This window comes from Alternaria infectoria (assembly GCF_024043175.1).
Source record: "Alternaria infectoria strain BMP 0036 chromosome Unknown scaffold_5, whole genome shotgun sequence".
In the NCBI taxonomy this organism is placed as follows: Eukaryota; Fungi; Ascomycota; class Dothideomycetes; order Pleosporales; family Pleosporaceae; genus Alternaria; species Alternaria infectoria.
In genome coordinates this window covers 861608-889432 of record NW_026250694.1, presented here as the reverse complement: position 1 = coordinate 889432, position 27825 = coordinate 861608, and the positions used below count along the sequence as shown (strand labels likewise).

At 53.3% G+C, this 27825-nt stretch overlaps 10 protein-coding genes across 10 annotated transcripts; 6 read left to right on the top strand and 4 right to left on the bottom strand.

The window, feature by feature from the left end:
- Positions 1-341: 341 nt before the first annotated feature.
- On the top strand, positions 342-4081 carry ACR2 (DNA-directed RNA polymerase I subunit RPA2; the record flags this gene model as incomplete). The annotated part of the gene is made up of 3 exons (XM_051495355.1): positions 342-379; positions 450-3556; positions 3609-4081. 3 exons carry the CDS (start codon positions 342-344, stop codon positions 4079-4081), a joined length of 3618 nt encoding a protein of 1205 aa, XP_051354374.1.
- Positions 4082-4465: 384 nt separating this feature from the next.
- Positions 4466-8313, bottom strand: J4E92_003961 (uncharacterized protein; the record flags this gene model as incomplete). The annotated part of the gene is made up of 4 exons (XM_051495354.1): positions 4466-4636; positions 4689-7438; positions 7488-7999; positions 8075-8313. 4 exons carry the CDS (start codon positions 8311-8313, stop codon positions 4466-4468), a joined length of 3672 nt encoding a protein of 1223 aa, XP_051354373.1.
- Positions 8314-8599: 286 nt separating this feature from the next.
- J4E92_003960 (uncharacterized protein) lies at positions 8600-10036 on the top strand (the record flags this gene model as incomplete). The annotated part of the gene is made up of 2 exons (XM_051495353.1): positions 8600-8843; positions 8907-10036. The coding sequence occupies 2 exons, from the start codon at positions 8600-8602 to the stop codon at positions 10034-10036; spliced, it is 1374 nt and encodes a 457-aa protein (XP_051354372.1).
- Positions 10037-10405: 369 nt separating this feature from the next.
- J4E92_003959 (uncharacterized protein) lies at positions 10406-12081 on the bottom strand (the record flags this gene model as incomplete). Its single annotated transcript, XM_051495352.1, has 3 exons — positions 10406-11235; positions 11286-11879; positions 11931-12081. 3 exons carry the CDS (start codon positions 12079-12081, stop codon positions 10406-10408), a joined length of 1575 nt encoding a protein of 524 aa, XP_051354371.1.
- A 395-nt stretch (positions 12082-12476) lies between these two features.
- Positions 12477-14570, top strand: J4E92_003958 (uncharacterized protein; the record flags this gene model as incomplete). Its single annotated transcript, XM_051495351.1, has 2 exons — positions 12477-13543; positions 13598-14570. 2 exons carry the CDS (start codon positions 12477-12479, stop codon positions 14568-14570), a joined length of 2040 nt encoding a protein of 679 aa, XP_051354370.1.
- A 64-nt stretch (positions 14571-14634) lies between these two features.
- On the bottom strand, positions 14635-15756 carry J4E92_003957 (uncharacterized protein; the record flags this gene model as incomplete). The annotated part of the gene is made up of 3 exons (XM_051495350.1): positions 14635-15146; positions 15222-15403; positions 15464-15756. The coding sequence occupies 3 exons, from the start codon at positions 15754-15756 to the stop codon at positions 14635-14637; spliced, it is 987 nt and encodes a 328-aa protein (XP_051354369.1).
- Positions 15757-16219: 463 nt separating this feature from the next.
- J4E92_003956 (uncharacterized protein) lies at positions 16220-18102 on the top strand (the record flags this gene model as incomplete). The annotated part of the gene is made up of 3 exons (XM_051495349.1): positions 16220-16525; positions 16583-16794; positions 16845-18102. 3 exons carry the CDS (start codon positions 16220-16222, stop codon positions 18100-18102), a joined length of 1776 nt encoding a protein of 591 aa, XP_051354368.1.
- A 1492-nt stretch (positions 18103-19594) lies between these two features.
- Positions 19595-20295, bottom strand: J4E92_003955 (uncharacterized protein; the record flags this gene model as incomplete). Its single annotated transcript, XM_051495348.1, has 2 exons — positions 19595-20083; positions 20140-20295. 2 exons carry the CDS (start codon positions 20293-20295, stop codon positions 19595-19597), a joined length of 645 nt encoding a protein of 214 aa, XP_051354367.1.
- A 499-nt stretch (positions 20296-20794) lies between these two features.
- On the top strand, positions 20795-22185 carry J4E92_003954 (uncharacterized protein; the record flags this gene model as incomplete). Its single annotated transcript, XM_051495347.1, has 3 exons — positions 20795-20872; positions 20955-21043; positions 21093-22185. 3 exons carry the CDS (start codon positions 20795-20797, stop codon positions 22183-22185), a joined length of 1260 nt encoding a protein of 419 aa, XP_051354366.1.
- A 2640-nt stretch (positions 22186-24825) lies between these two features.
- On the top strand, positions 24826-27383 carry J4E92_003953 (uncharacterized protein; the record flags this gene model as incomplete). Its single annotated transcript, XM_051495346.1, has 5 exons — positions 24826-25026; positions 25076-25336; positions 25384-25426; positions 25475-25832; positions 25880-27383. The coding sequence occupies 5 exons, from the start codon at positions 24826-24828 to the stop codon at positions 27381-27383; spliced, it is 2367 nt and encodes a 788-aa protein (XP_051354365.1).
- Positions 27384-27825: the final 442 nt, after the last annotated feature.

The window sequence follows — 27825 nt, the reverse complement described above, 5'->3', positions numbered from 1 at the left end:
GACAACGTCTCCTGAGATGCGTCGGGGGGCAAAGAGCGCAGGCAATGCCGTGAGGAAGTAGAGAGCAGAGCTGTGCCGCCCTAAGGAAAGCCCGGAGTGGTTCACGCTGCAGCAGAGTGATGGAGCCGCCGCGGCGTGTGACTTTGGCCAGCGCGCTAGCAGGGGTGACCCAACCATGGATCCGACTAGTCTAGTAAAAAAGTTCGAGCGCAGCCTCGCATCTTCACAGTCGCGCTGCAGCTTGCGACCGCGACAACTCACATTCTTTGATATAATATTGCGCATGCCGCTACAGATTGCGCCCTAATCTTACATTCACCGTAATAGCCGCATACGGAATCATGGCGCCTCCCGCACGGGCAGACAGCCCTCAGGAATGGTCGACCAAGGCAAGAGAGCACTTTCGACACAACTATGCCAGGCTAACATATCCAGTTTGATACCCTCAGGCGGCATGACCTGTTCCGCAACCCGCCCAAGGACAAGACGGCATACCCTATGCTCGCGGCTGCCGTCGACCCCCACATCAACTCGTTCAACACCATCTTTACCCGCGGCGGCCAACTTGACCAAGGCATAAAAGACATTGGCACCAAGATCTTTGTCGATGGCGACCCATACGCAGCCCCCGAAGACGCAGGCCAGAGGAACCGTCTCTACCTGCGCATATCAGAGGTCTTCCTCGACAAGCCCGTCCTGCCGCCTTCGAACAAGGTCGCGCTCAAGAACCGCAACATCTATCCCGCCGAGGCCCGCGAACGACATGCTTCATACCGCGGCAAGATGCGCGCACGACTGGAGTGGAGGGTCAACAATGGAGATTGGAACGAGGACGTCGTGGATCTCGGCGGCATACCCGTCATGCTGAGATCGAACCGCTGCCAGCTGGAAGGCATGTCGCCAGCGCAGTTGGTCAAGGCGAAAGAAGAGTCCGACGAGCTGGGTGGATACTTCATCGTTAACGGCATCGAGAAGATCATTCGTCTCCTCCAGGTCAACCGTCGCAACTACCCCATGGCCATCAAGCGCGGCGCCTTCACCAACCGTGGCGCCGGCTACACCCAGTTCGGTATCACCCTCAGATCGATGCGACCCGACCAGACCTCGCAATCGAACGCCCTGCACTACCTCAGCGACGGCAACGTCAACTTCCGATTCTCATGGCGCAAGTCAGAATACCTGGTTCCCATCGTCATGGTGATGAAGGCTCTGGTCGAGACGAATGACCGCGAAATTTTCGAGGGTCTGGTCGGTGCAGCCGGTTCCGAAGGTCTCGAAGAGAAGCAGTTCGTCACCGACCGAGTAGAGCTGCTACTCCGCACATACAAGGTCTACGGGCTACACTCCAAGGCGAAGACACGGGCATATCTGGGTGGAAAGTTCAAGATTGTACTTGGTCTGCCCGCTGACGTCGCCGACGAGGAGGCCGGTACGGAATTCCTCCGCAAGATCGTATTACCCCATCTAGGCTGCGTCAACGTCACACCAGCTCAGGATGCCGACAAGTTCAGGATGCTTCTCTTCATGACCAGGAAACTCTACGCTTTGGTCGAAGGTGACTGCGCTGTCGACAACCCCGATGCTGTACAATTCCAAGAGATCCTACTAGGCGGACAACTCTACGGCATGATTTTGAAAGAGAAGCTAGAAGAGTGGCTCAACAGCTTCCAACTTGTGCTGAGGGAGTGGGGAAGGAAGAACGAGTACAAGCCTTTCACATCCCAAGACTTTACCAAGGACTGGAACTCCAAGATCCTCCGACGAACAAACATGAACCTGGGACAAGCTCTGGAGTACTTCCTCAGTACTGGTAATCTCGTCAGTCCAACGGGTCTGGATCTGCAGCAAACTTCTGGATACGTCGTGGTCGCTGAGAAACTCAACTTCCCTCGTTTCATTTCACATTTCAGAATGGTGCATCGAGGTGCCTTCTTCGCACAATTGAAGACAACAACTGTTCGAAAGCTACTTCCTGAGGCGTGGGGATTTATGTGCCCTGTACATACTCCTGATGGATCGCCCTGTGGACTTCTCAACCATTTCGCGCACAAGTGCAAGATCGCCACTTCCAACGTCGATGTCTCCACGATTCCCAACCTTGTTGCGCAACTAGGCGTATCCAGCAAGTCAGCCGCCTCTCTCGAAGCGAGTGTGGTCGTACAACTGGATGGCCGTGTCTTAGGCTTCTGCTCGCCCAAGCAGGCCAAGACCATTGCCGATACACTCCGTTACTGGAAGGTCGAAGGCTCGCACAACGTGCCATTAGAGATGGAGATTGGTTTCATTCCCGGATCCAATGGCGGTCAATATCCCGGTGTCTACCTCTTCTCACAAAGCTCTCGAATGTACCGACCTGTCAAGTACCTGCCTCTCGGCAAGCTCGACTACGTAGGACCGTTTGAGCAGCCCTACATGTCCATCGCCTGCACAGATGCCGAGATCGTTTCTGGCGATTCGACGCATGTTGAGTTTGACCCAACCAACATTTTCAGTATCATCGCCAACCAAACGCCTTTCTCGGATTTCAACCAATCGCCCCGTAACATGTACCAGTGTCAGATGGGTAAACAATCGATGGGTACACCAGGAACTGCCACAGCATACCGAACCGACAACAAGACCTACCGCCTACAGACCGGTCAAACACCAATCGCCAGAGCTCCGCTTCACAACGAATACGGTATGGACAACTTCCCCAACGGAATGAACGCCGTCGTTGCTGTCATTTCCTACACCGGATACGACATGGACGACGCTATGATCTTGAACAAATCTTCACACGAGCGCGGTTTTGGCCACGGAACCGTATACAAGACAAAGATCTGCGACCTCGAGGAAGGCAATCGAAAGAGCCGAGCCGCGAGGTCAGTGACTAAGTTGTTCGGCTTTGCCCCTGAGGGCTTGGTCAAGGCCGCATCCAAGGAGACCCTTGATGAAGATGGTCTTCCACGTGTTGGCACTATGCTGCGTCACGGCGACGTTATTGCCGCATGGCACATTGTTTCGTACGACGCAGCTACCGGCGAGTACGTTAATCGCGACGGCCAGACCCAGTTCTTCAAATACAAAGACGATGAACTCGCCTTCGTGGAAGAAGTCCGCATCATCGGAGCCGAAGACGGAACCCAACCCTGCCAAAAGCTCAGTATCAAACTGCGAATTCCCCGTTCTCCCGTCGTCGGTGACAAGTTCTCCTCCCGTCACGGACAGAAGGGTGTCGTCAGTCAAAAGTTCCCCACACCAGACATGCCCTTCTCTGAGAGCGGCATGCAGCCCGACGTCATCATCAACCCCCACGCTTTCCCTTCGCGTATGACAATCGGTATGTTCGTCGAGTCGCTAGCCGGAAAATCCGGTGCGCTCCACGGCATGGCCCAAGACTCAACGCCCTTCCGCTTCGACGAGCAAAACACAGCCGTCGACTACTTCGGCCACCAGCTTAAAAAAGCAGGCTACAACTACTACGGCAACGAGCCCATGTACTCTGGCATTACAGGTCAGGAACTCCACGCAGACATCTACATTGGTGTGGTCTACTACCAACGTCTCCGTCACAGTAAGCATCTCCCTCCCTACCATCTCACCCCCATCTACTAACAACCCCCCAGTGGTCAACGATAAGTTCCAAGCCAGAACCACCGGCCCCGTTGTCTCCACAACCGGCCAACCCATCAAAGGACGTAGCAAGGGCGGTGGTATCCGTGTCGGAGAAATGGAACGCGACTCCCTGCTTGCCCACGGCACAGCCTTCCTACTGCAAGACCGTCTGATGAACTGTTCCGACTACACGAAAGCTTCCATATGTCGTACTTGCGGCTCCTTCCTCAGCACTACACCTACCGTCGCTGAGTACGGCCGTAAGAAGGATCGAAGCGGCAAGGATCTCACGATCCGCTGCAGGAGGTGTGCTGTCTTGGCGGATGCGAATAGCAGCAAAGCGGATTTGTGGATGGATGCCCAGGGCATGCGGTATAGCGGTGGTGAGGACGTCGCTGTGGTGGCGGTACCTGGTGTGCTCAAGTTTTTGGACATTGAGCTGGCTAGTATGGGTGTGAGGCTGAAGTTCAATGTTGGTCCATAAAGGAAAGGAGGAAGTACAATTGCTGGGATGAGAAGGGATCAACGACACGAGAGGACGTTTGTTTTACGCATTTTCATCGGCGTAACTTTGGTTTTTATGATGTCGGTCCAAAAGTTGGCTTTTAGCAGCATCTACGGGCGTTCTTGGTGCACGAGATGGACGAGTGTAGAGTATGTCGCACGAATTCAAACAATACGCTTTTTGTGTACTTTCTCGTCGTTGCGGTGATGTAAAACTTGCATAAATATCCTATGTGAGTCCAAACGCCAAAGCTTATCTACCGCCCCCGATCCAACGCAACCCAACCCAGGGTATCATCGCTTTCATACAGTCATAAACAATTCGACTCGAACAAGAAGGGTGAAAGACGAAGACGCAGCTCAATCAAGCATTTGCCTGCACAACCTTGAAACCATCCGAGACCATTTTCTGAATGTCCTCGTCCTTGTGCTGAAGCTGGTTCAATGCATACGCGACATCGTTCCACTGTCTCTCGCTCTCTGCTCTCGGTAGCCTGGACGCAAGCTTGGCTGCTAGCTGTTTGGCGTGCTTGTCCTAATCAAAGTAAGTATAAGGTCATCAACACGGTTAAATCATTCGAACGTACCTTTTCAATGAATCCAGCCAGGAACTTGACGATTCTCTTCAGGGCATCCTCGCTCAGTCCAGAATCGGCGCTGAGTACACTGAACATGTCGATGAACTGGTTGTACACGGCATTGTCCTTAGTGGACAGCTCGGTGAAGAACATGCGCGCCATGTCTGCAATCTTCTTGTCGCTGTCTTCGAGACACTTGGCCATTTCGCCTAGCTGGCCCTTGACCTTGACTTGGCCGGCTAGGATTAGGAAGGTCAGGGTCATGAGACATGTTCGCTTGACGCTTGGGTCGCCGTCGTTCAGACGGCGGTAGAGAAAGTCGGTGTTCTCGTCGATGAGATGGTTGAAGCATACAGCCATGTCGCCGAGTGCGACGACAAGGTTACTGCGCACAACAGCGTCCTGGCTTCGTTCGAGGATGGTAAGTAACAGACCGAGGTTCGTCTCACAGTACTCTGAGCTGACACACATGAGCTTAGCTAAGCACAGTGCAGCTTGTGCTTGTAGCGTCGGGTGGTTATACGACGTGTTGTTGGCGCAAATGTCTGCTACGAGGGGGCCGAAGTTTGCGAGGAGGGATTGTGGACCATAGAGCAGTTCGCGTTCACGAACGTGTGCAATAGCTTCTGTGAAGTCATCTTCGTTCGTACCCGCCATGAGCTCTAGATCGTCTTCTTCAGGCGCTGGCGTTGGTTCTTTGGTCGAACCCCGCTTCCGCCCCTTCTTGAGTGGTGTGGGCCCCGACGAAGACATGGATTTTCGAGGTGTTGGTGCCATCTTGTCCTTCTCAGCCTTGCGCCGCTTGAATTCAAGCTCACAAAGCTCCAAGTGAACGATTTGTTTGATGGCAATGTGTCCGACAACAAAAAGCAGTTGCGATAATGCAAGCGCCGAGTTCTGCTTCTTCTGTTGTGGTTCCTCAGCTGCAGGCGCGTCGGGCATTTCCTCATCTCCCTGATCGACCTCCATTGGTTCTGCAGCACTGGAACTCGACGTCGGCCGTGACTCAGTTTTGGTTTGTCCCGCAAACACACGCTTTGTAACTTTGCGAATGATCTCGGAGCACAAAACGTCAGGATGTTTCGAGAGGACGTATATAGCACTGATGGCTTGTTCTGCAACGCCAAACCATTCCTTGCTATCGGATGGCATCTCGGTGATGGCGGCCAGTCTGACAAGAACTGCGTGATCGTTTGGAAGCTTGACGGTCTGTACTGGCTTGTCGTTCGAGGCCTGCCTTCCAGGTGGTGGACTCATGCGGCGCAGAGCTATACAGGTGTATCGAGCCAGGCCCAAATCGCGTCGGCCGAGCTCCCCGAGACCAATGCGCAGACATACTTCCATCTCCTCGACAATGATCTGTGGGGCCGAGAGTGCGAGCATACCCAGGACGATGACTGCTCCACGGCGCTGGTTCTTGGAAATGTCTTTCTTCTGGTATCCATATATTTGCCAAAGCTTCTGAATAACCAAGGCGTTGACTAGCCCCTGCTTCATCATGGTGCTGAGGAGCTGCTCGAGTGACGTGAGTTCAGCGGGGGTTGTGCCAAATGTCAGACTGATCATGTTCTTCGAGATGTAGTTAGCAACTGCATTGGCATCAAAACCAGGTGGCGCGTCGAAGAAGAGGCCCTTGTAGCACTCCAACAGATGTGTCTGAACACCCTTGCCTTCGTCGCTGTTGCCCTTGGTCCAGATAAGACGCAACATCCTCCGGATACCAAGCTTCGCATTCGCGATCTTGTATGCGTCGATTGTCACAAAGAAGTCCATGGCCTCGATAACTTCGCTCTTGTTCTTGGACGACAGCAGTTGAGTGACAACCTCAGCGGCGTCGTTGAGGACTTCGATGAACTTGAGCGCTTCCATCAGATACTTGCGTACTGCCTGGAACTTCTCCAGTTCTTGCGCGGTCGCAGCGTCCCTCTGTGCCTTTGCAATTACAGCAGCTCTTTCTTCCTCGGACATCTCGGCTGGATGTTGGGATGCTTCATCGTTATCGGCCTGGGTTGCGTCTTGCAATAGAGTCTCGTCTACAGTCTGTTCACCCGGGGCACGCTCACGTAACTCTTCCGGGGGTTGTAAGGCGTCGATCTGAGCGTCGACATCGGACAACCTCTGTTCCCAATCCTTCGTCGATAGCAATCCACCATCAAAGGTAGTGAAAGGATGGGTTGAGATGAGCTTCGCGAGCAGCTTGACTGCGTTGCGACGTACATTACTGCTCTTGTCTTCCAGACTACGTGCAGCAAGTTCGGCGACCTTCTGCCTGCGCTTGGGGTATTTCTGCTCTAGATCCAAAAGTTTGATGTAGACTTGCATCACTCGAGCACGACAGTAGGGGTTGATATCCAGGAAGCGGTCCTGGAGTACGTCGAAGAAGATGCGAATTTGTTGCTTGTGTTGCTCGCTGCGGTCGTCCTGGCTCAGCTTGCTAAGCATGATGATCAAGTTTCCGCACACCTCAATCAGAGCGCAACGGAGGGTATATGACTCGCTGTCCAGTAAATTGGCGAGCAACGTCATTTGACGAATGACAAGATGCGGCGTGAGTTCGGAGATCTTGGTAAGAAAGGTCGAGATGGACTTTGGCCCCTTCAGATCGGTAGAACTGAATTCTTTGCTGCTGATGTCCTTCAAGACGTCTTCGGTAAGCTGTGGGTAGTCGAAAGCGTCGGCTAGTGTGAAGAGGAATTCGGCCATGGGTTCTGCCAGATGCTCGAAGTATGTCAAGCTCTGGTTGATGGACGTCTGAGCAGCTGCCATGGGTATTAGCATAGTCACTTGTCGAAGTCCTCTTCTACCTACTGTATGCATGTCCGTGAGACTTGACGGCAAAGCACAGAACCCTGAAGCAGTGACTCCGTATGGCGTTGCTCTTGACTCTTGCCTCGTTCTCGAGGATGTGGTATACTGGCTTGGTGAAGAGGCCGATGAAGGTATCTCGCTCCGAGGTGGTAACGAAGATTCGGCCCAGCTTGAGCCTCAGCACCTTACTCATGCGGTCGAGAGCCGTCTCTAGTTGCGCTGAGGCATCCCAGACGACGTCTTTGCCGCCTCCCGCTTTCGTCTTTGTGGCCTTACCCCGCCCCCGCGCTGCTGGTGCGGAAGCAGACTTCTCCAGCGCTCTGGTCTCGACGGCGGAGATGGTCCATCGGAGAAGGAAGCCGTACATCTCCAGCAGGTTCTTGTGGTGTGGTATCGCATCTTGGTCTTCGGCTTCGAGGTCGGCGTGGATGATGTCGGTTTGCGTGGACAGCGCCGAGGAGATGAGGTCGAGGATCTTGCTGAGGATGGCTGGCGGGATTTGCGACGAGTGCCTAGATAGTCGGAACAGTTTAGAATTAGGTTCCGCGTCATATTGTTTTGTATCCTTTGGATATGCGGGGACGCACTTCAAGAGAAACTGCAGCGTGTCAAACACAGAGCTGCGAGTAATCGCATCTGGACTCTCTGCCACGGCATCGACCACAGGATTCAGCTCGCTGTTGATCAATCCGGGCGACGACAGCGATTCTGGCTCATCTTCGCAGTCTTGCAGCGCCTGCGGGGCCTCGGGGGTGGGTATCGCGGAGGGATCGCTGTCGAACAGCTTAACCGCCTCATTGATGTCAAAATCCACCCGGGCGTCCATGATGATCAGAGTCGCTTGAGGAGATCAGAAATCAGAAACAAGAAGCGACGAAATGAGCGTCGGGGCCAGGGTGGGGGTGTTTGCGCCGTGAAAGTTAAGATGCGGCCGCAACCGTCGCACATGCACCGACCCAGGAAGGCGCGTTGCAGCTGTTTGTTGGTGGTCCGAGCGTCTGCCATCAGTCTTCCCCTTTCGGCCTAGCCAGCCAGGGTCCAACGCGTCGGCCGCCATACCGCGAAGAAAGATTCACGCAGCGTTCAACACAACATCACAAGCCACGCGCACCATGGCAAAGGCACGCACTTCACTGCGTCATGCAGAGGCAATCGACGTCCATGAGGACGACATGGGAGAGGACCAGGCCGAAGAGACACAGGACGAAAGCATGAACCCGCTCGACGAAAGCGGGCGCACTGCCGACAGCAGCGACGAGGAAGTCGAAGATTCCGTTCAGGAAGATATGGCACGCTTCGAAGAGACGTTTGTCGGAATCAGCAAGCGGTTCCGACTGATTAACCGCATTGGAGAGGGTATGTCCTACATCATTGGCTTGCAGCATGCAGGGTAGCGGGCTGGACTCACGCTTTCCACAGGAACCTTCTCCACCGTCTACAAGGCTGAGGATCTCGAATACACCAAGTACAACAACGATTGGGACATCGACGAGCGCGAGGAGGCTAAATCTCTCCCAGCACACAAGAGGCAACCCGCCAGAAAGCCCCGCTACGTCGCGATCAAGAAGATCTACGTTACGAGCAGTCCGATACGCATCTTCAACGAGCTTGAATTGCTGTTTGATTTGAGGGACGCGGATTCAGTATGTCCGCTCATCACCGCCTTCCGCCACCAAGACCAGGTCGTCGCTGTGTTGCCCTACTACCAGCACCGCGACTTCCGCGATTACTACCGCGACATGGGCATCTCCGACATGCGCTGTTACTTCAAGAGCCTGTTCACTGCACTTGCAGCGGTACACAAGAAAGGCATCATTCACCGCGACGTCAAACCTACCAACTTCCTCTACAATACCTCGCAGTCTCGTGGAGTCCTTGTTGACTTTGGCCTCGCCGAGCGAGAGGGCACAGACTGGCACAACTGCGCCTGCCACATGTCGGAGGAGGACCGTCGATACAGAATATCACACAGTGTCTACGCGCAGACACAGTCAGCAGGCCACACCGCTTCCGCATACCCCAAGAATGATACACGCAACAGCCGCCGTGCCAACCGCGCAGGTACCCGTGGTTTCCGTGCGCCTGAGGTACTCCTCAAGTGCACCCAGCAGACCTGCTCCATCGACGTTTGGAGTGTCGGTGTCATTCTCCTGACCATGCTCTCGAAGCGCTTCCCGTTCTTCCACAGTGCAGACGACATCGATGCGCTCCTCGAAATCACAACCATCTTCGGACGAAAGAAGATGCGAGAGACAGCCCTCCTGCACGGCCAGGTATTCGAGACCAATGTACCCAGCTACAGCGAAGGTGGGCACAGCCTGGAGAAGATCATACTCTGGTGCACAGGCCGCACAGGCGACAAGACACAACCAAAGAGGGAGTTGGATGAGGATGAGAAGGAGGCAGTTCAATTCCTGCACCGCTTACTGGAATGCAATCCTGCAAAGCGCATCACAGCAGAAGAAGCGCTCCACCACCCTTTCCTAGTGAACGCTTACGAAGAACATGAGTTGGACGACGACATGAAAGAGGAGTTTGTAGAGGATTGACGCCATCAATCACGTCTATCCGATGACGATGTATGAGTAATAGCATGGAAGGCGTATAACGGCATGGGCATAGTACAGGAGTTTTGGCCATTTACAGAGCGGCGACTCAATGAGTTATTGCGATACCCTTCCATACGGTCAAGAGCATGTTCAATATACTTTTGCTCAATAACGATCGTACATTATGATACATTTGAGTCAGTCTGATCCCGCATGGTTGACTGCTAACGGAAGCATAGAGCGATGTCATTGGGTTAAATGCAGATTCATTCTCATTTCTCATAACTAAAGAAGCAGCGCTGTTCAACTCAGGAACACTAATACGTTCAAGGTGGCTGTATCCTCTACTCGATCGTCGCAATCCGCCATCTACTCATCCTGAGCACACTTCTGCGTTATACTGCGGATCTTCTCGCCAAACAGATAAACAAAGATGCCCAAGAACATCAGTGCGGCCACAATGCCGCCGCAGATATTGAACGCACCCTCATACCCAGCCTTTTCAACGAAAGCGATCGACCCGAACGAGATTCCAAAGCCAATGAAGCCCCTGAGCGAGCAGATGAGAACGAGCGCAGCATCGATGCGCTGAGGATAAGCATCCATGCAGTACACGAAACTGGAAACGACAATACCGACGAAACCAAAGTACTCGACATTGAGCGTGACGGCGATGCCAGCCCAGCTCCAGTTGTTGGGATTCTGTGCGGTCATGCCGTAGATGATGGTCGAGATGAGGATAGACACCAGCGGGATGATAAGAGCGAGGAGACGGTATTCCGGCTGACTCACACCATCATTCCTCTTACTCATCGTCTTGACGATCAAATCGCTCAGGGAACCGCAGAAGAGCGGGACTGCAACGGCTGTCGCGACCTGTCCCGCGAAGACATAGCCCAACATATCGAAGTTCCAGAGGTAGGGCGGTTGGACGAGGACGCCGGCGAAGAGGGCGGACATGAGGACGTAGATACCGAGGGCGGCGGAATTGATGAGAATGAGCCAGAGGATGTTGGGGAACCAGATGATTTGGAACATTTGCTTCCAGCAGGAGATTGCTTCGGACCAGTGAGCGTGGCCTTTCCAGGGGAGCATGTCTTTGACGAAGCTGCGGGGCGCATAGTTGACAGTGTCGAGGGGGCGCTTGGTGTTTGTTGTTACGGGGACGAGGGTGCCGTCTTCATCGATGCCTTGGCCGTCTGGGGCGTGTTAGTATGTGTCCTGGATTATGTGGTGTAGGTCGACTTACTCAGTGCCTCAAGCGTGCGCTCGTACTTAGTCTCCGCGACAAAAATGATGCTGAGGACTGCAATAGCTCCGCTCAGGCATCCGAACACGCCGTACCACCACCTCCAGCCCAGATCATTCGCGAGATACGAACTCGCTACGATGAGTGCAGCTGTACCAAGCGTCTGCAGCGCACAGAACCACGCAATGACATGGCCTCTCTCGTGCAGGTAAAAAATCTCCTGTACGATGATGGGGCACAGCGCTTCAGCTTGACCGGCAGCAATCGACATGACATCTCTGCCTGCGATGTGCGATTCCAGGCTTCCGCTGTAGGCGCACCAGAGACAGCCGAAGGAGAGCACGATGGTCGACATGAGATAGACGGGCCTGCGGCCGATGGCATGGGCTACGGGGATCGCGAGGAGGTTACCAACGCCCATATAGAACGCTGGCCAGGTTGCGAGGTCGCTGGTCTTTGGGTCTCCGCCGTATGAGGCTTGTACGATGGGTAGGATGGCGGTGATGCCACTGGCCATCAGGTTTCCGGTGGCAGCGTAGAGGCCGACGATGATCAGGATGATGTATTTCTGCCATTTCGGAAGATTTAGAGGGTCTATGTCCGTTAGCGGTTCTCATCTTGATGGTTTTGATGGGTTGGAGCTACCATTGGGATCTCTGCTTGGTGTTGGGATCAGCACAATGCCATCCTCGTCGTACAGCCTGATAGTGCCAACCACCGGCCTGGCAGCTTTCTTGTGGGCATCGACTATCTCAATGTGAGCGCTGGCTTCGTTCTTGGAGTCGTGAAGCGCCATGATGGACAACCGCTGATGCCTCGAAACAGAGAGGCATTCCCCAGATTTTGTACACCTCCAGGTCCGAAGTGGACGCAGCTACCAGCGCCATGGCATCTGCGTCGTGACTTGGAACACGACTCTCAGCGCAGTGCAACCCCGGACCTCGCCCGCACTGGGCCGCGCAGCCCAATAAGTATGCGAACGGATTGTGGAGGGAGCGCGGGCTAAGCCGAATGCAGGTGTGGGGATAGCCCGGTCCAGGCAGGGGGAAAAGCTGGGAACGACATGGGGGACACGAGACGAGACATGCGGGGTACGCGCGTACCGTGTACTTACAGGCCTGGGACATTTTGAGCCTCAAGCTCCTCGGCAAATGTTCACCACCCACACCACGTACGTCACCTTCACGCACCATGAGCGAAGCCGGCATCAAGACATCGCAGCGCGTGAGCCGCTCGTGCGTCGAGTGCAGCCGTCGCAAAATCCGCTGCGACAAGAAATCCCCCTGCGCGCCCTGCGTGCGCCGCAATGCCGGAAACTCCTGCCGCCGGCCGATCGTCCGCGTCAGGGGACAGCTAACCGTCTACGCCGACTCCGAGGCTGGCAGCGCGGAGGATGTGCAACTCGAGGACCTCCTGCGCGAACGAGGCGCCCTGCGCGCCCAGATTGCTGAACTTGAGACCGCTCTTGCGCTGTCGAAGCCGTGTGCTCATAGCCGCACCAGCGAGTCTACGGACTATTCTGCACAGTCGGCTTCCCTGGAGGACCTGATCCCGGCGTTTGAACAGTTCGATATCGGTATCACGACCAATGCTGCGCGTGAAGGTGGCGAGAAGGATCTCATAGATAGACTTTACGAACCTGCTGCGGATCCCATCTATCTGCTTCTTCCCAGTAAAGACGCTAGTATCCAACTCGTTACCTTCTCGCTCCAAACGCTGGGTTGGCTGCACTGCGCCGTGGATGCCGATTTGTTCTTCGGAGAACATGAAGAGTTCTGGCAGAGTACGCAGCTCGGTGCTGGCATCGATCGCGCACGGAGACCTTGGCTGGTTGTCTACCTTGCTGTCCTGGCTGTGGGCATACTCTATTCCAACCCAGACGAAATACCCGATGTCAACCAACTACCTCAACTTGGAATGCCATTGGACAATCCTGTTTCTATTGCAGTACATACGTCTCGTCTCTGGTATGAGGCTGCGCTGAAAGAGTTGGAGAGGTATGGGTTTGCAGGCTCACCTTCTCTCCCTGTTGTTCAGGCTCTGTCGGTGCTGACGTTATGTCATTCAAACTTTGGTGAACACCAGCGGGAGTGGCTCATCACCGGATTTGCGACAAACATGGCTAGATGCCTTGATATGCACAAGCTAGGGAATGAAGTCAACATCTCCAAAGATCTGTGCAAAAGACCGGAATGGTCATCACCTTCGCAGCGAGAAATGGGCCGTCGGTTGTGGTGGGCTTGCGTTATCCGGGATTGGTAAGTACTGGCCACGTACGCTTTGGCACAATCGATCTGACTGACCCTCTCTAGGCTTGGAAGTTGGTCTCGACCGCCATCAATTTCCCCCGCCAGCTTTTGCTGCCATGTATCGACCATCACCAGCCAGGACGACTACATACTACCCAGAACACCCATGGCTGATAGTCCTGCTTCTTTCGAGTCTGGAAATCTTGCTACTCCTTCACCGGCTCATTACCATTCAATCATGTGCCGTGTCTCTTACATAGTCTACATCTACATCAAAGCCAACACACACCAGACGAATTTGAAGTTCATCAAAGCCATCGAGGAGGTTCAGACTGTTCGACGAGACCTGCCTCTGCATCTATCGCCAAACTTTCCAGCCAATGAAGACGACCGGATATGGGAGTTAGAGTACCCTTGGATACCATTCCAGCGCTATCAGATCCACTTCGTTATTGACTTCTTATTGCTGACCATCGCTCGTGTATTGTCACCGGAGAATCCAGATGATGACCCAAACTTCAGACAGCTGGCCCTCCAGTCGGCGAACAATCTTCTGAGCTACTACGCGAAGCCTGTTCCTAGGGTTTACAGGTTAGTTTGGGTTATATCTGCGTCAACAGTCGCAGCTGCTATATACGTATCCTTAGACATGCTTGCCAACCCGCATGACTATCGAGGTGACGCAAAACTTCGAATCATCAACCTTCTAAGAATGGCATTTACTGAGCTGAGAAAGCACTCTGCCGTTGCTGTCCATGCAGCGAAAGGCTCGGCTGTACTTGAGGGACTTTTGCCCGTGCTGGAACGACACGACACTGAGCTTCCTGGAACGTCACGTACGATACACGAACTACTGCAGCAGCTGTCGATGGCTGATCACAGCAACACCAACGACTTATCCAACTCGGCGCCTCCAATGGACGGCTTTGCCCACCATGGCAACTACGAGAATATCGACATGTTTGATGGGATTGGCAGCACACTCAATGCAACATACGGCTTTGACGACTGGGACGAAGTGTTTGCTCAAATGTGAATGATTTCTATACAACGCTATACAAATTTGCCTCTACCAGGGAAAGTCATACACCATGCCCTTCTCAATACGGCTTCACACCCGCCAGCTTAAGCAGCTTATCCGTCAACTCCGGCTTCTCAAGCGGCTCCGTCCGCTCCCATGGATCAATCTCTCCATCCACCTTGGCCTTCCCTTGCGAATGGATATTGATATGCGGCCAATGTGTAGTCGCCTCCCACTTCTCGAAGATCTCCTTCTTCTTCGCCAGATCCTCCTTGGACGCCATGGCTGCTGGTGTGTAGCAAGCATAGATAATCGTGCGGATGTTGTCTGTCTCGGGGTACACAGCGTAGTGCATCTGTCGCGAATCCCACAGGATGAGATCGCCAGGCTCGGCGCAGACCTTGACCATCTTGCAGCCTTGGTCTTCGTACCACTTTACGTCGGTGTCTTGGAAGGGGTAGAAGTCGTAGTGGAGAGCGGCGAGGGGGCCCTTGGTTCGGTCCGGAGGGTGTTGCTTGAAGAATTTGTCGAAGAGCTTGGCTGATCCTTCCATTACGACGAGGCCGCCGTCTTTGGGACCGGCCTCGGAGACTGAGGGGGTGTTAGCAGGGTGCTTAAGAATGGTCTTGACTTAAGAATGGTTCGGAGAAAGGAGTCTTGACGTACGGTTGATGATACCCTGGACGCACGACAGGCCTTGTCGCTCGGGTGCCTGGTCGACGTGCGGCCACGGCTTGCTGCCAGCCATTTTGCCAGCATTCGGCAGTGTGAGGTTGATGGTATCGTATGACACAATGAGCTCGTTTGTGTTCCACAGCTTCTCAAACGCAGCTAGAACGCCTGGTTCTCTATTCGCAAAAGCATCAGTCACCAAGATTGGCGCGTCATTTGCGAAGAGGGGTACTCACTGTCTTGCCTCCCAAACATACTTCTCGTGTGCAGCGCAGTAGTTGAGGTACATGCCGTTCTTGAAGCTTTGGGGCAGATTCTCTTTGGTCCATGTCTCTGGCTTGTTGATATCGAAGTCGTTGGGGAAAGTACCGAGCCAGTCCATCATTTTGTTGCGGTACTTCAGAGCTCGCTCCTTGGGCACGACGCCCTTGAGAACGACATAGCCCTTCTCGTAGAAGTCATCCCGCCAGTCGCCGTACTTTTGCTGAGCAGTGCTCGTGTTTTCGTTGTCGTCGAGGAAGGGTGCCATTATCGCAATGCAATGAGTTGATAAGTGAGAAATGGTGCTAATGGAATGGGAGTTGATGGCACAAGATATTCCTCCACTGATATACCTCACACCCCTCTACAATCCTCTCGGTCACATTACCCCGGCTCGCCCGTCCACGGCCGCTCGCTGCGGGGACAGACAAGCTTCGTTGTGGGGCGGACCCTGCGGCTCACTGCATCACGGTCGAGATCGGGCGAGCCTTAGCGTGCATGTGCATCTCGAAACGCTCCACATGCCGACGCTACACCTCGAAAGCCATGTGTAGATTTACAAAGGCAGGTCACTCGGTAGAAGTGTCGCGGCCGAGAACGGTCGGGCGGTTTCCACGGAGTCCACCGGCGACAATACGCTCTTTTCAAAACCACGATGCGGCCTCCTCCTTCCCATGTTGCTGCAAGTTACTCGCAACAACTTCTTTGTCCGCTCTTTTCATACTGCAATCATGCCTCTCGCTTTTCAGGTCGCCAATCTGGCTGTCAAGCCGCCCAAGGTGGGTGAAAATGGCTACCAAGGCTTCAATCCGCGCAAAGAGACTCTTCGCAAGGGGTACCAAAGTCGGGATGGTGCCCGCGCACTTTCTGAAGACATGATTGCTGAGCACGATGTTGCTGTTAAAGTCAGAGATGGGTGTATGCTGTACTGCGATATCTACCGGCCAGTCGGTAGCGATGGGAGTGAGAAAGTGCCTGCGATTGTGGCCTGGAGTCCTTTTGGCAAGAAACATACGGGTATTGATATGATGTCGAAGGTTTGTTTTCACCCTACAAAGAGACTTTTGGGTATAGCAAAGACTGACACATTATAGGTAAAATGGGGTTGCGGTGTGCCGAAAGGCTGCCTCAGCGGTCTCGAGCGCTTCGAAGGACCCGATCCGGCGGAATACGTTCCTCGGGGGTATGCAGTCGTCAATGTAGATGCAAGAGGTGCGGGAGACTCGGACGGAGACATTGTCATTATGGGAAAGCAAGAAGGCGAGGATGGGCACGACGTGATCGAAGAGCTCGCAAAGATGGACTGGTAAGATTCGCACTAGTCTTCCGGATAACACCGATCTAACGATGATACAGGTGCAACGGCTCGATCGGACTGGCAGGCAACTCACATCTCGGAATCGTCCAATGGTTCATTGCCGCAACACAACCTCCCTCGCTTAAAGCCATCGCACCCTGGGAAGCCTGTGGTGATCTTTACCGCGAACAATTTGTCCGCGGCGGAGCTTGGGACAATGGGCTCTTCGACTTCATCACCGAGCACGTAATCCGGGGCAAGAACGGACTCGAAGACTTCAAAGAGATGTACCGTCGCTCCTCAACCATGAACCCCTACTGGGCAGACAAGCGCGCCGACATTGCCAGCATAAAGATCCCAACATACATCGTCGCGTCCTACTCCAGTTTCGTGCATACCATGGGCTCGATACGCGGCTGGATGCAAATCGACACAAAAGACAAGTGGTTAAGATGGGACCCGTATCAAGAGTGGTACGATCTATGGGCCGTCCAAGAATCCATCGACGAACTCGCCTCCTTCTTCGACCGGTACCTAAAAGGCGAGAAGAATGATTGGGAAAATACACCCCGCGTACGCATGTCCTCCCTCAACTACGGCGACAAAGAAGCCATCTACCCCATCATCGAAGAAGACTTCCCCATCCCACGAACAGACTACCGCACCCTCTACCTCTCCGCCGACAATAAGCTTGAAGCCACCGCCCCAAGCACGGCCGGCACCTTAACCTACAACTCCGAAAGCAACACTTCCCCTGTCTCCCACGCAGCCTTCACAATGACCTTCGACAAGCCTACCCGCTTAATGGGCCTCCCCAAAGCCGTCTTATACATGTCCTGCCCCGACTTCAACGACATGATCGTCTACGTCCTGATCCGCAAACTCGACAAAAACGGCAAACCCATGATTGCCATAAACATTCCCTGGTCCGCTGCGCCCTACAAATCTGCCGCCGAAATCCCAGAGTCCGATTACTCGAACTTGATGATCTACTACGGCCCCACAGGCGTCCTCCGCGCCTCCCACCGTAAAACCGATCCCTCACAGTCTATCCATCCACAATATCCTTTCCATACACACGACGAAGTGCAAAAGATACCAGCAGGCGAGGTGGTGAAGTTGGAGATAGGGCTGTGGGCTATGGGTGTTGATTTCGAGGCTGGAGAGGGGATCAGTGTGCAGGTCAGTGGCGAATATCCTCTTGTGCAGGAGTTTGGTCCGAGGAAGAAGGTGGAGCTTGAGGAGAGGAATAAGGGGACGCATGTGGTGCATGTGGGTGGGGAGTTTGGTAGTCATGTTGTTTTGCCGTTTGTGTGAGGGGGGTGTTGATGGTGGGGAAGATGGTTATACCTAGAAGAAATGGTTCTATGGATGTTCGTTTATTTTACCAATGTACAAAATGCAGTGCCTCATAACACAGCCACAGCGCGTCATTTTCGTGTTCCCTTCCCGTTAGCCGTCAAGAAAATCTCCCGTATGTCTAAATTGGCACGCCTTACTGCCCTGGATCTTCCCTCTTTTGTCCTAGCTCCCTGCCAAAAGCTCTTGGCATGTCGGGCGCCTGACTAGAATGGGTTACGCGTGGTGAGGCTCTTCGTACGACTACAACTACGCGAGGAAGATTGAAAGTTAAAAGGGGCCCAGGCGTCGGTGAAGTGGGGAAAAAGTCTTCTGGTGGCATGGTTGGTATAGGTGTTAGATGAGAGCCTCGGGATGGGCATTGCTTGAGTAAAGTAGTAGAAGAAGAAAAGTGGATAAAGTGCCGCTGGTGCCGGTGGATGGGATGAGTATAAGGGAAAGGTGAAAGTAGGTTAGGTACGGATCAAACAAAGACGGAATACTACATATCTCCCGCACGACTTCGGATCCACGAAAACATTTCTGCCTCAAGAATACAACGAAACATCCTCACCCACACAACCATGTCTTCCCTCACCTCTTTAGACACCTTCCTGTTCCCCACACCAACCTCCTCCCTCGCCCCCTCGGGCACACAGATGATAATATCCGGCACCCCCTTGGCAACGCCCCTAACCTGCCACCCCTCCGTATCCCGAGAAATGTTCTTCAGCGACGTATCCGGCATGTATTGCACGTACAACATCGACGCCGGCAGCAGCAACAAAACGATCCCTTACCTCGCCTCGTGCTGCAAACCGGGGGCTGAGGTGAAAATGTGGCAGGACTGCATGCTTTACTGCGAGACTTCGTCGAGGCAGGCCGACGAGTGGAGGGAGTGTGTCGAGGAGATTTATCCGCAGGCGAAGACGGATGATCACTTCAAGGTTGTGCAGGTGTGCTATGGAGGGGAGGGAAGGGGGTTGGAGTACATAGAGGGGCCGAATGGGACGAGGGCGGCGGAGGTGGCGCAGAGTACGACGGCCGTGGGGAGTGCGGTGCAGACGGGGGATGGGGAAGGTATGTTGGGACTTGATGAGATGCGTGTGAAATGTTTGATTGACTGACTGGTATTAGGTAAGGCGAGTGGGGATAGAGCTTCTTTGAGGCTGGTGGGATGGGCGGTAGCTCTCCTGGCCGTGGGAGCTGGAGTTTTGGCTTGAGTGTCAGTTCGGTGTTGGGCTGAGCTACGAAACAGAAGATGTCCCGTTGTATACCCATGGAGAAGGAGAAAGCGCTGTAAGATATATGTGAGGGCTGCTTGATTAGTGTAGTCATCACCGTAGTAATGCTGAGAATCAGTGACATCGTAAAGCGTATGCCATGCGCTGCCACAACTCACCATGCAGGCGGCCTTGAATGCGTCTGATGTATACACAATATGTTTTACAATTCCCACTTCCCAACTACCTCAGGCAGTCTGCTTCCTCGCATTCTTGACCTTACTCTCCGCCTTAACCTCCGCCTTCGTCTTCTTGCCCTGCTCCAACCGCCTCTCCTTCGCCGTCTTTTGCTGTCCAGCCTGTCCGCCATGCGCCTCAGCCCGTGCCTTTTCCGCCTCGGTATGTATCCTCATGCCCTCCATAGCCTCGGCCAATGTGTGTATTGTTAAGCCTTGTTTCCGCGCCAGCGCCAGTCTTTGGATACTCGCTTGCCTGCCCCGCTCCGCTGACCGTACGTCCTTCAATAACCGCTCTTTGATGCGCTGTTCGTCGAGTTGTGCTTGGGTGAGGACTGGGGGTCGGTTTTCGACGGGCTCGCCAAAGGGCGCGACGATGGAGGTTACGACGTGGCGGATTACTTTGGAGGTGCGGTAGCCGGATGTTATGCGCACAATGTCTCCTTCGACGACGGAGTTGTTGGGGTCGCGGGCTATGTATGTTTTTGGGGCTGGGAAGTGCTGGTTTGTTCGTCAGCACTGCTATGGGCAAATGTGCGATTGTCGTGCCAACACACCTTCCTAAACTTCTTATTCCATTCATGTTCTGCGACGCGCACTCGGACTGCTCTCGCCATCTTGCCTGCTGAAACTACGACGCCGACTTTCTGGCTTGTGAAACATGGTGGCACAATTGGTTTTCCGGCTATCGCCTTGGTCGCTATCGACGCCATGGCGGGTGGTGGTGGGTGTGGAGTCGAGGCGTGGTTGGTGTGTGGTGGTTGCGGAGGTCTTGCGGAGGTTTGCTAGCGCGGGCTGCGCACGCCAAGGTCGACCTGAGGATATGTATATGGAGACGTCAACTCAATGCGTCCTTGTAAATTATCTAATCGCGTGTCGGAGGCGTGTGGGGTGGTGCAGCCTCAATTGACCGTCGTCGCGTGGGAAATGCTTCGCATGAAAAGTGAAGTCGGTAATGCCAAGGCTTAACTCCGATTGGCCGCATAATCTACGTTACTGCTATCGTGTCCCATTCGCAACATCCACTTTCACATTCCAAGTCGCCCTTCCGCTTTCACTCCCCCAATTCTTTCTTTTCGGGGTCGCTCGTACCTGAGTTCCACACGCGAACCCCATGTAGAAGTTCGCTCCTGCATTTATCTCGGATACTTTTATTCCGTCCACTCACTTTCGCAACTCCAACACCGCTGTTGGCGCAACTCATAGGACAAAATGCTCCCACGGTTGGCGCTGTTCTTTTTGGTCGCCTTCCTGGCGCTGATCGTTGTTGGTGCAGAGGACTACTACAAGGTATGTAAAAGCGTTATCTGTACACATCTGTACTTCCGCCTCAGTTACAAGTTGAAGTGCACTTGCTAACGTGATACTGTAGCTACTTGGCCTGAAGAAAGATGCCTCGGAGCGCGAGATCAAGAAAGCCTATCGAACCCTCAGCAAGAAGTTCCACCCAGACAAGAACCCGTACGTTCGTAAACCCATCATATCAGCTCACATCTCTAACGTTCGACAGTGGCGACGATGAGGCAAGTGGGAAGTTTGTCGAGATAGCCGAAGCCTACGAGGTCCTCAGCAAGAAAGAGACACGCAAGATCTACGACCAGTACGGCCACGATGGCATCAAGCAACACAAGGAAGGCGGTGGTCCACGCCAGCACGATCCCTTCGACCTCTTCTCGCGCTTCTTCGGCGGCTCAGGACACTTTGGACACCAGGGCGGAGAACGACGCGGACCGAACATGGAAGTGCGGGTCGCACTGCCCCTGCGCGACTTCTACAACGGCCGAAAGACGGAGTTTACAATCGAGAAGCAAGCGATTTGCTCGGCCTGTGAGGGTTCAGGCTCGGAAGATGGACACGTGGAGACTTGTGGTACATGCGGTGGACGTGGTATCAGGATTCAGCGACAACAACTCGCGCCCGGCCTATTCCAGCAAGTGCAGGTCCATTGCGACCAATGTCACGGCAAAGGAAAGACGATCAAGAAGCCCTGCCCCGTCTGCCACGGTAGCAGAGTTATCCGCGAAGCCGAATCACACGATCTCGAGATTGAGAAGGGCATGCCAAAGGGCGTACGCATCACCTACGAGAACGAAGCAGACGAGAGCCCCGATTATGTCGCTGGCGACCTCATTGTCCACCTCGTCGAGGCAGAGCCCGCCATGGGAGAACAGAACCACGAGCGCACAGACGGAACCTTCTTCCGAAGACGGGGCAAAGATCTCTTCTGGCGCGAAGTCCTTTCCCTCCGTGAGGCATGGATGGGCGGCTGGACACGTAACATCACCCACCTAGACGGCCACATTGTCCAACTCTCCCGCAAACGCGGCGAAGTCGTTCAGCCCAACATGGTTGAAATCGTCAAGGAAGAGGGCATGCCAGTATGGGCCCAACAACTCGAAACCCACGAGGGTCTGCAATACGGTGACCTGCACGTCGAGTACATAGTCGTCCTCCCCGACCAAATGGACAAGAGCATGGAGAAGGAGTTCTGGAGCGTGTGGGAAAAGTATCGCGCCAAGAAGGGCGTTAGCATTGATGAGGAACTCGGTAGGCCAACCGAGCCTATCCAGATGCCTGAGCCGGATGCGCACGACGAGTTGTAGGACATGATTCAGGAATGGATGCATCTGGTTTATTCTCAACGCGTGAAGGATGTGTGGAAGAAGATGCTGGGATGAAGCGATATGTTCAGTGCTTGTATGAATTGAGCGTGGTATACCCGGTGATGATGTGGAGTTGGGGAGTCGATTAAGGCTGCGTGTCTTGGTGCTTTGGCATATAGAGCATTTTTTTGTTATGGATATATACTAGAACAATGGATGAATACACTATGTGTTGGTGCCATGAGGATGTATGCGTCGGTGATGATGATCATCGTCATCATCATCGACAGGTGTGTCTCGTGCGATCACTCATTTCTCCAATCTTACTCTCGAAACCATCACCTGTCTTGCAAGACTTTTCGAAGAGCAAGATCACTATTAAGAAGGGAGTTTTGTGAAAGGCTGGGAGCATAGGCACATAAGTTATCGAATTGTTGACCCAAAACCGAAAAGCAGAACACATCAGGTCTTCAAAACCGTATTTTTGGAAACTCTCTGCTGACTCATAATCGAAGCAGTGTATGCTTTTGAACTGGAAGTCGTGCATACATTTCTCTTTCACGAATCTCGCACGTTTCACCCAGAGGAAGGAAAGACTCCATGGCGACTCCATGGCGACTCCATCCGTCAGTTTTGTTCTGATTCTGAGAACGACGTTTTCCACATACTGGCTTCGCCTTGGAACTTTGACGGTGAAGTGAAAGAAGTAGGCAGGAAGCTAGGAGCGCAGAAGACATCCAAAAAGCGGGGGAGGTATTTTGGTCCACATGCGTTGGTATTTTGTAGTTTTGGAATGTGCTGGAGAGTCGGGCAGAGCGGAGGCAGGGACATAGGTGATTATCCAGGCTACTTCAGAACACATGAGAGTTCTGTTTGTAGTTTTAGAGTTTGCACAGAATGATTGCAGTGAAGAGGTTAGAGTCAAGAACTGGTCGAAGGGAGGGGTTTATGTATTGTGGAGACGAGGGGACCTCAGGCATGATCTCTACCGGGGATAATTTGGGGAAATAGCAACAGCTCGAACGTCCATGACAGATTGCGTAAGTTGTTTTGTGCTCAAGCCCGGACATGAAGACGACATCGACAAATTTTTTCGAAAACTCCATCACAGTTTTCTCTTGTCTTTTGAATGAGTCGAGTTGCTCAGAGACGCAGACATCAATGACATCTACGATCGCTTTTTTCTTGAGAAGCTTTTAGTGCCATGAAGTCTGCTCTCCATGAAAATTAGGAGCTTTCTTTTTTGAGGAACAGACCGCCATGACGACATATCGGAAAGGTTTTGGAGTCGCTGGCATGAATTTGATAGAAGTAGCAGTGGAGAAGAGCAACAAACATTCGATTGGAAGTTCTGAGTTTTGGAAGTAAGATGGACAAAGCTGGCGAGACAAAAGACATAATCTGATCGAGCTTCGTTTTTGGAACATATCGCTTGCATGCTAAGGTTTTGGAAATTCCTGGCTTTGGAAGGAGTGAGATAGAGAGATGGAGAGAATGCTACAGGGGGATTTTATACTTGCGAGAGGAAACGCTTACTCTCAGATCACGTGAATGAGTACGGTAACCCGTGATAGAGCGTTTGTCTCTTGGCCGAATGTGCGCAGTTCGGTTTGGAGGAGTTGCCATGATCTCAAGATTTTGGATTAGGCAGATCGATCCAACATCTTTTGAGGCGTGTCGCATGTAGGTGAAGGATACGGTGGCTGTTTCGACTACGCAAGTTGAGATATGACACACCGTATCAACGACATGACCGGCTTCCAGATGCAGGTACGCTTTGCTAGACCAACGGCACCGTCAGCTAGGCCATGCGTTGTCATGATCGGACCCTCGTTTTCGGGCATTTGACATGAAGAAAAATTTGTACACGGGAGCCGCGACGGGCGCTTGCAAAGTAGTGCTACCAAGAAACGAGGTAGAGCTGGCACCGAACCGTCTGTCAATGAGGGTCGTACGCATGGTCGAGGCCCACGGGCTGCGTGTTGTGAAGGTCAGACCAAGCATTAGCGGGGTGACCCGCTCAGGCATTAGCGACCCTCGCTGATTGGCTCAGGACGATCTTAGCTGCAATCATCCCTCAGGGTGCAGTTGCCCGATACACAAAGACATCCCACACCCCGCCAAACTTCAGCTGGTACTCGTGCATGAAGTCTGCACGATGCAAAGCTGACCTCTGACGACGGCGGCTGATAATCGCTCGTCACCACTGTGACCGCTCACACTGCACTCTTTCGAATGTATTGTGTGCTTCCCCAACGAGCTGAGGACTAAATCCTGCTTTTAGCCATTACTCCTGGCAAGTCTTCACGGGATGCGCGATTTACGAGCCCGCGACATTGCATTAAGGGCGTTGCGGCGCCGAAAAGCAAGCGCTGCAAGTCACATCCCCGCGCGCCGACGCTCAAGAAAATCCCGCAGTGCTGCGCCATCTTGCCTAAACAATGAAGCAGCTAACTGCACGTGGGCATTCCGTTCTCACGATAAGCACCAAGGCTAAGAGCCAACCAAAGCTTTTCGTCAGCGGTAGAGCTTGTTACCAGATGAGATTGTCAGTCGGCCACAGTTACGGCCAGATAACGGGACAGTATAAGTCCTGTGAGACTGCTTTACTGTCTTTGCGTACAACACCGACAGCCTGGTATGGATACCTCAATACACTTTGCAGATGCAGACCTGCATCCGGTTCGGTCGTCGCAGTCCGTGGGCGGAGTTTATCCTATGCGCTCACGCACCAAGTCGCACGCGAATCGGACTTCGGTGGATGCGAAGATCAGCGAACTGGAAGACGCGGAAGACGAAGATGCAGGTCTGCGCGATGAGCGCGATTTTAAGCGCAGTCAGGTAAGGAGGCACATGGCGCGGTGTGATCCAGCTCACTGACGCGACGCAGGTTTTCAGTCTGACACAGATCCTCGTCCTTGCATACCAATCTACCGGTGTGATCTATGGCGACATTGGAACATCACCGCTCTATGTTTACTCTTCGACGTTCACAGAGCCTCCCAGTCGGATCAATCTGCTCGGTGCTCTTTCGCTCATACTATGGTCTGTTACGTTGATGGTCACCGTCAAGTACGTCTTGATCATCCTCCGCGCCGACAATGATGGAGAAGGCGGAACGTTCAGCACATACTCTCTTCTTTCCAAATATGTACGTCAAACAACCTGCGTGAGATGCTCAGTCACTGATGTATACAGGCAAATATCGCGAACAGAGATCCACGCGAAGCAACTCTAATACGTGAGTGTGCAACCTGCTCTAGGTCTCCCTATACTGACTATCATGCAGGGATGGAGAGACACAATACCGATACTCTTGGCCGATCCACAAGGAACATTCGCTCAACCATCGAAAAGTCCAAGTTCTTTCGCGGTCTACTGCAGGTCATCGGTGTACTAGCCGTGTCCATGGTCATGGCCGATGGTGTTCTAACCCCTGCTCAATCCGTCTTGGGTGCCGTCCAAGGTCTCAACGTTGTGAAGCCTGATATCGAGAAGTCCACCATCATCGGTGTCACATGCGCCATTCTGGTTCTGCTGTTCGTCGTGCAGCCGCTTGGTGTTACGAAATTAACGTTTGTCTTCTCGCCCATCGTCATTGTGTGGCTGGCCTTGAACGCTGGGTTTGGAGTATACAACCTTGCCAAGTATGTGTTCTTGTTACTTCCGAAGTACTCTTGACTGACGCCTACAGCTATGACTACGCGATCCTAAAAGCTTTCAACCCTTTCTACGCATTCGACTACCTGATACGGAACAAATACGAAGGCTGGCGCAGTCTCGGCGGTATACTCCTGGCCTTTACAGGCGTCGAAGCTCTATTCGCAGACATCGGTGCCTTCAGTCGCCGTGCCGTACAGATCAGTTGGCTCGGATACGCCTACCCGTGTTTACTGCTTGCCTACAGTGGCCAAGCTGCCTACATCAGTGTGCACCCGGAGGCATACTCCAACCCCTTCTACAACTGCGCCCCACCAGGATGGCTCATCTTCTCGCTCATCGTAGCCATCGCAGCTGCCATCGTCGCGTCTCAGGCCATGATCACGGCGACGTTCCAGCTCCTGACTCAAATCATGAAGCTCTCATACTTCCCACAGATTAAGGTCGTTCACACTTCGACAACATACCATGGACAGCTGTATATTCCCAGCATCAACTGGCTACTGATGATTGGAACTGTACTTGTTGCTGCAATCTACAACAACACAACCTCTTTGGGTAACGCCTACGGTGTGTGCGTCATGTTCGTCACATTCTTCGACACATGCATGGTTACACTCGTCGCGATCTTGGTGTGGCGCATCAAGCCATACTTTGTGCTCCTTCCTTGGCTCACCATCGCTTGTTTGGATGGTGCCTACCTGTCATCGGCACTCACTAAAGTACCAGACGGCGCCTGGTTCACTATCCTACTTGCCTGTCTTCTCGGCTCCATATTCATCCTTTGGCGATTCGGTAAAGAGCAGCAATGGGGCGCGGAAGCTAGCGATCGTTTCCCAACGACGCACTTCGTAAAGACCCTGCCAGACGGCCGCCTAGAGCTGACCGAGCAGTATGGCAGCAAATTTGTTGGAACCATGGAAGGTTTCGGCATCTTCTTCGACAAAGCCGGCGAGACAACTCCTATAGTCTTCAGTCAGTTCATCCGCAAACTAGTCACCATCCCCGAGGTCATCGTCTTCTTCCATCTTCGACCGCTAGAAGTACCTTTCGTCGCCCCAGAGAACCGCTACAGTGTTTCGCGGCTCGCCGTCCCGAACTGCTACCGCCTAGTAGTCCGTCATGGCTACATGGACGAAGTCATCACCCCAGACCTAGCATCCTTGATCTACGAGAAAGTCCGCAACCATATCGTCGCACGGGCCCTGAAACGCGACGGTGAGATATCAGTCAAGGCTACCGGCGCTCAGCCGGAAAAGACCATGGTTACCGAGACTGTTGCTGGGAGTGGCATATCGACTCCAACGCGTAGCTCAACTACTTCTGCACGTCTAGAAGCACTTGAGCGTGCGTACAACCGTGAGGTATTGTACATTATTGGTAAGGAGCAGATGAAGGTCAAGGTTGGTACGAACATCATCCGCCGGTTCTTCTTGAAGGCTTTCTTGTTCATTCGGGATAACTCAAGAGCGAAGATTGCGAGTTTGGATGTTCCTATGGATAAGGTTATTGAGGTTGGGTTTGTGAAGGATGTGTAATCGAGGAAGTGTGCATCCGTAATCTAGTCTTCTGGGCGATAATCGTTCGCATTGTGTCGATGGTTTTCGCAAAATTTTGAGTTGTGGCATGTCGATACCTCGGTACCTTTATGTGCCGTCGCTATTACTAAGTGTCGATGCCAATGCGTCGCCATGACGTGCCTTCCTAGTCATTGCTTGGACCCTTCTGACGTTTGCTGACTAGCCACACCTCCACGCCTCACCCTCCAACATCTCCAATTCTCCTGCAAATCTCCTAAACCCCCAAATCACCCAATTGGCGATCATGAACAAGTTACCCGACGATAGTACCACCTGGCGTGTACGTTGCCAAGGCGGCAAGACCGTTGGATAGCTCGTCACCCCCTCGCGGCCTCAACCGCGCTCCTCAGCCTGTACCTCTTCGCGTCCTGAGCACGCACGCCATCTAGATTGCCGCCAT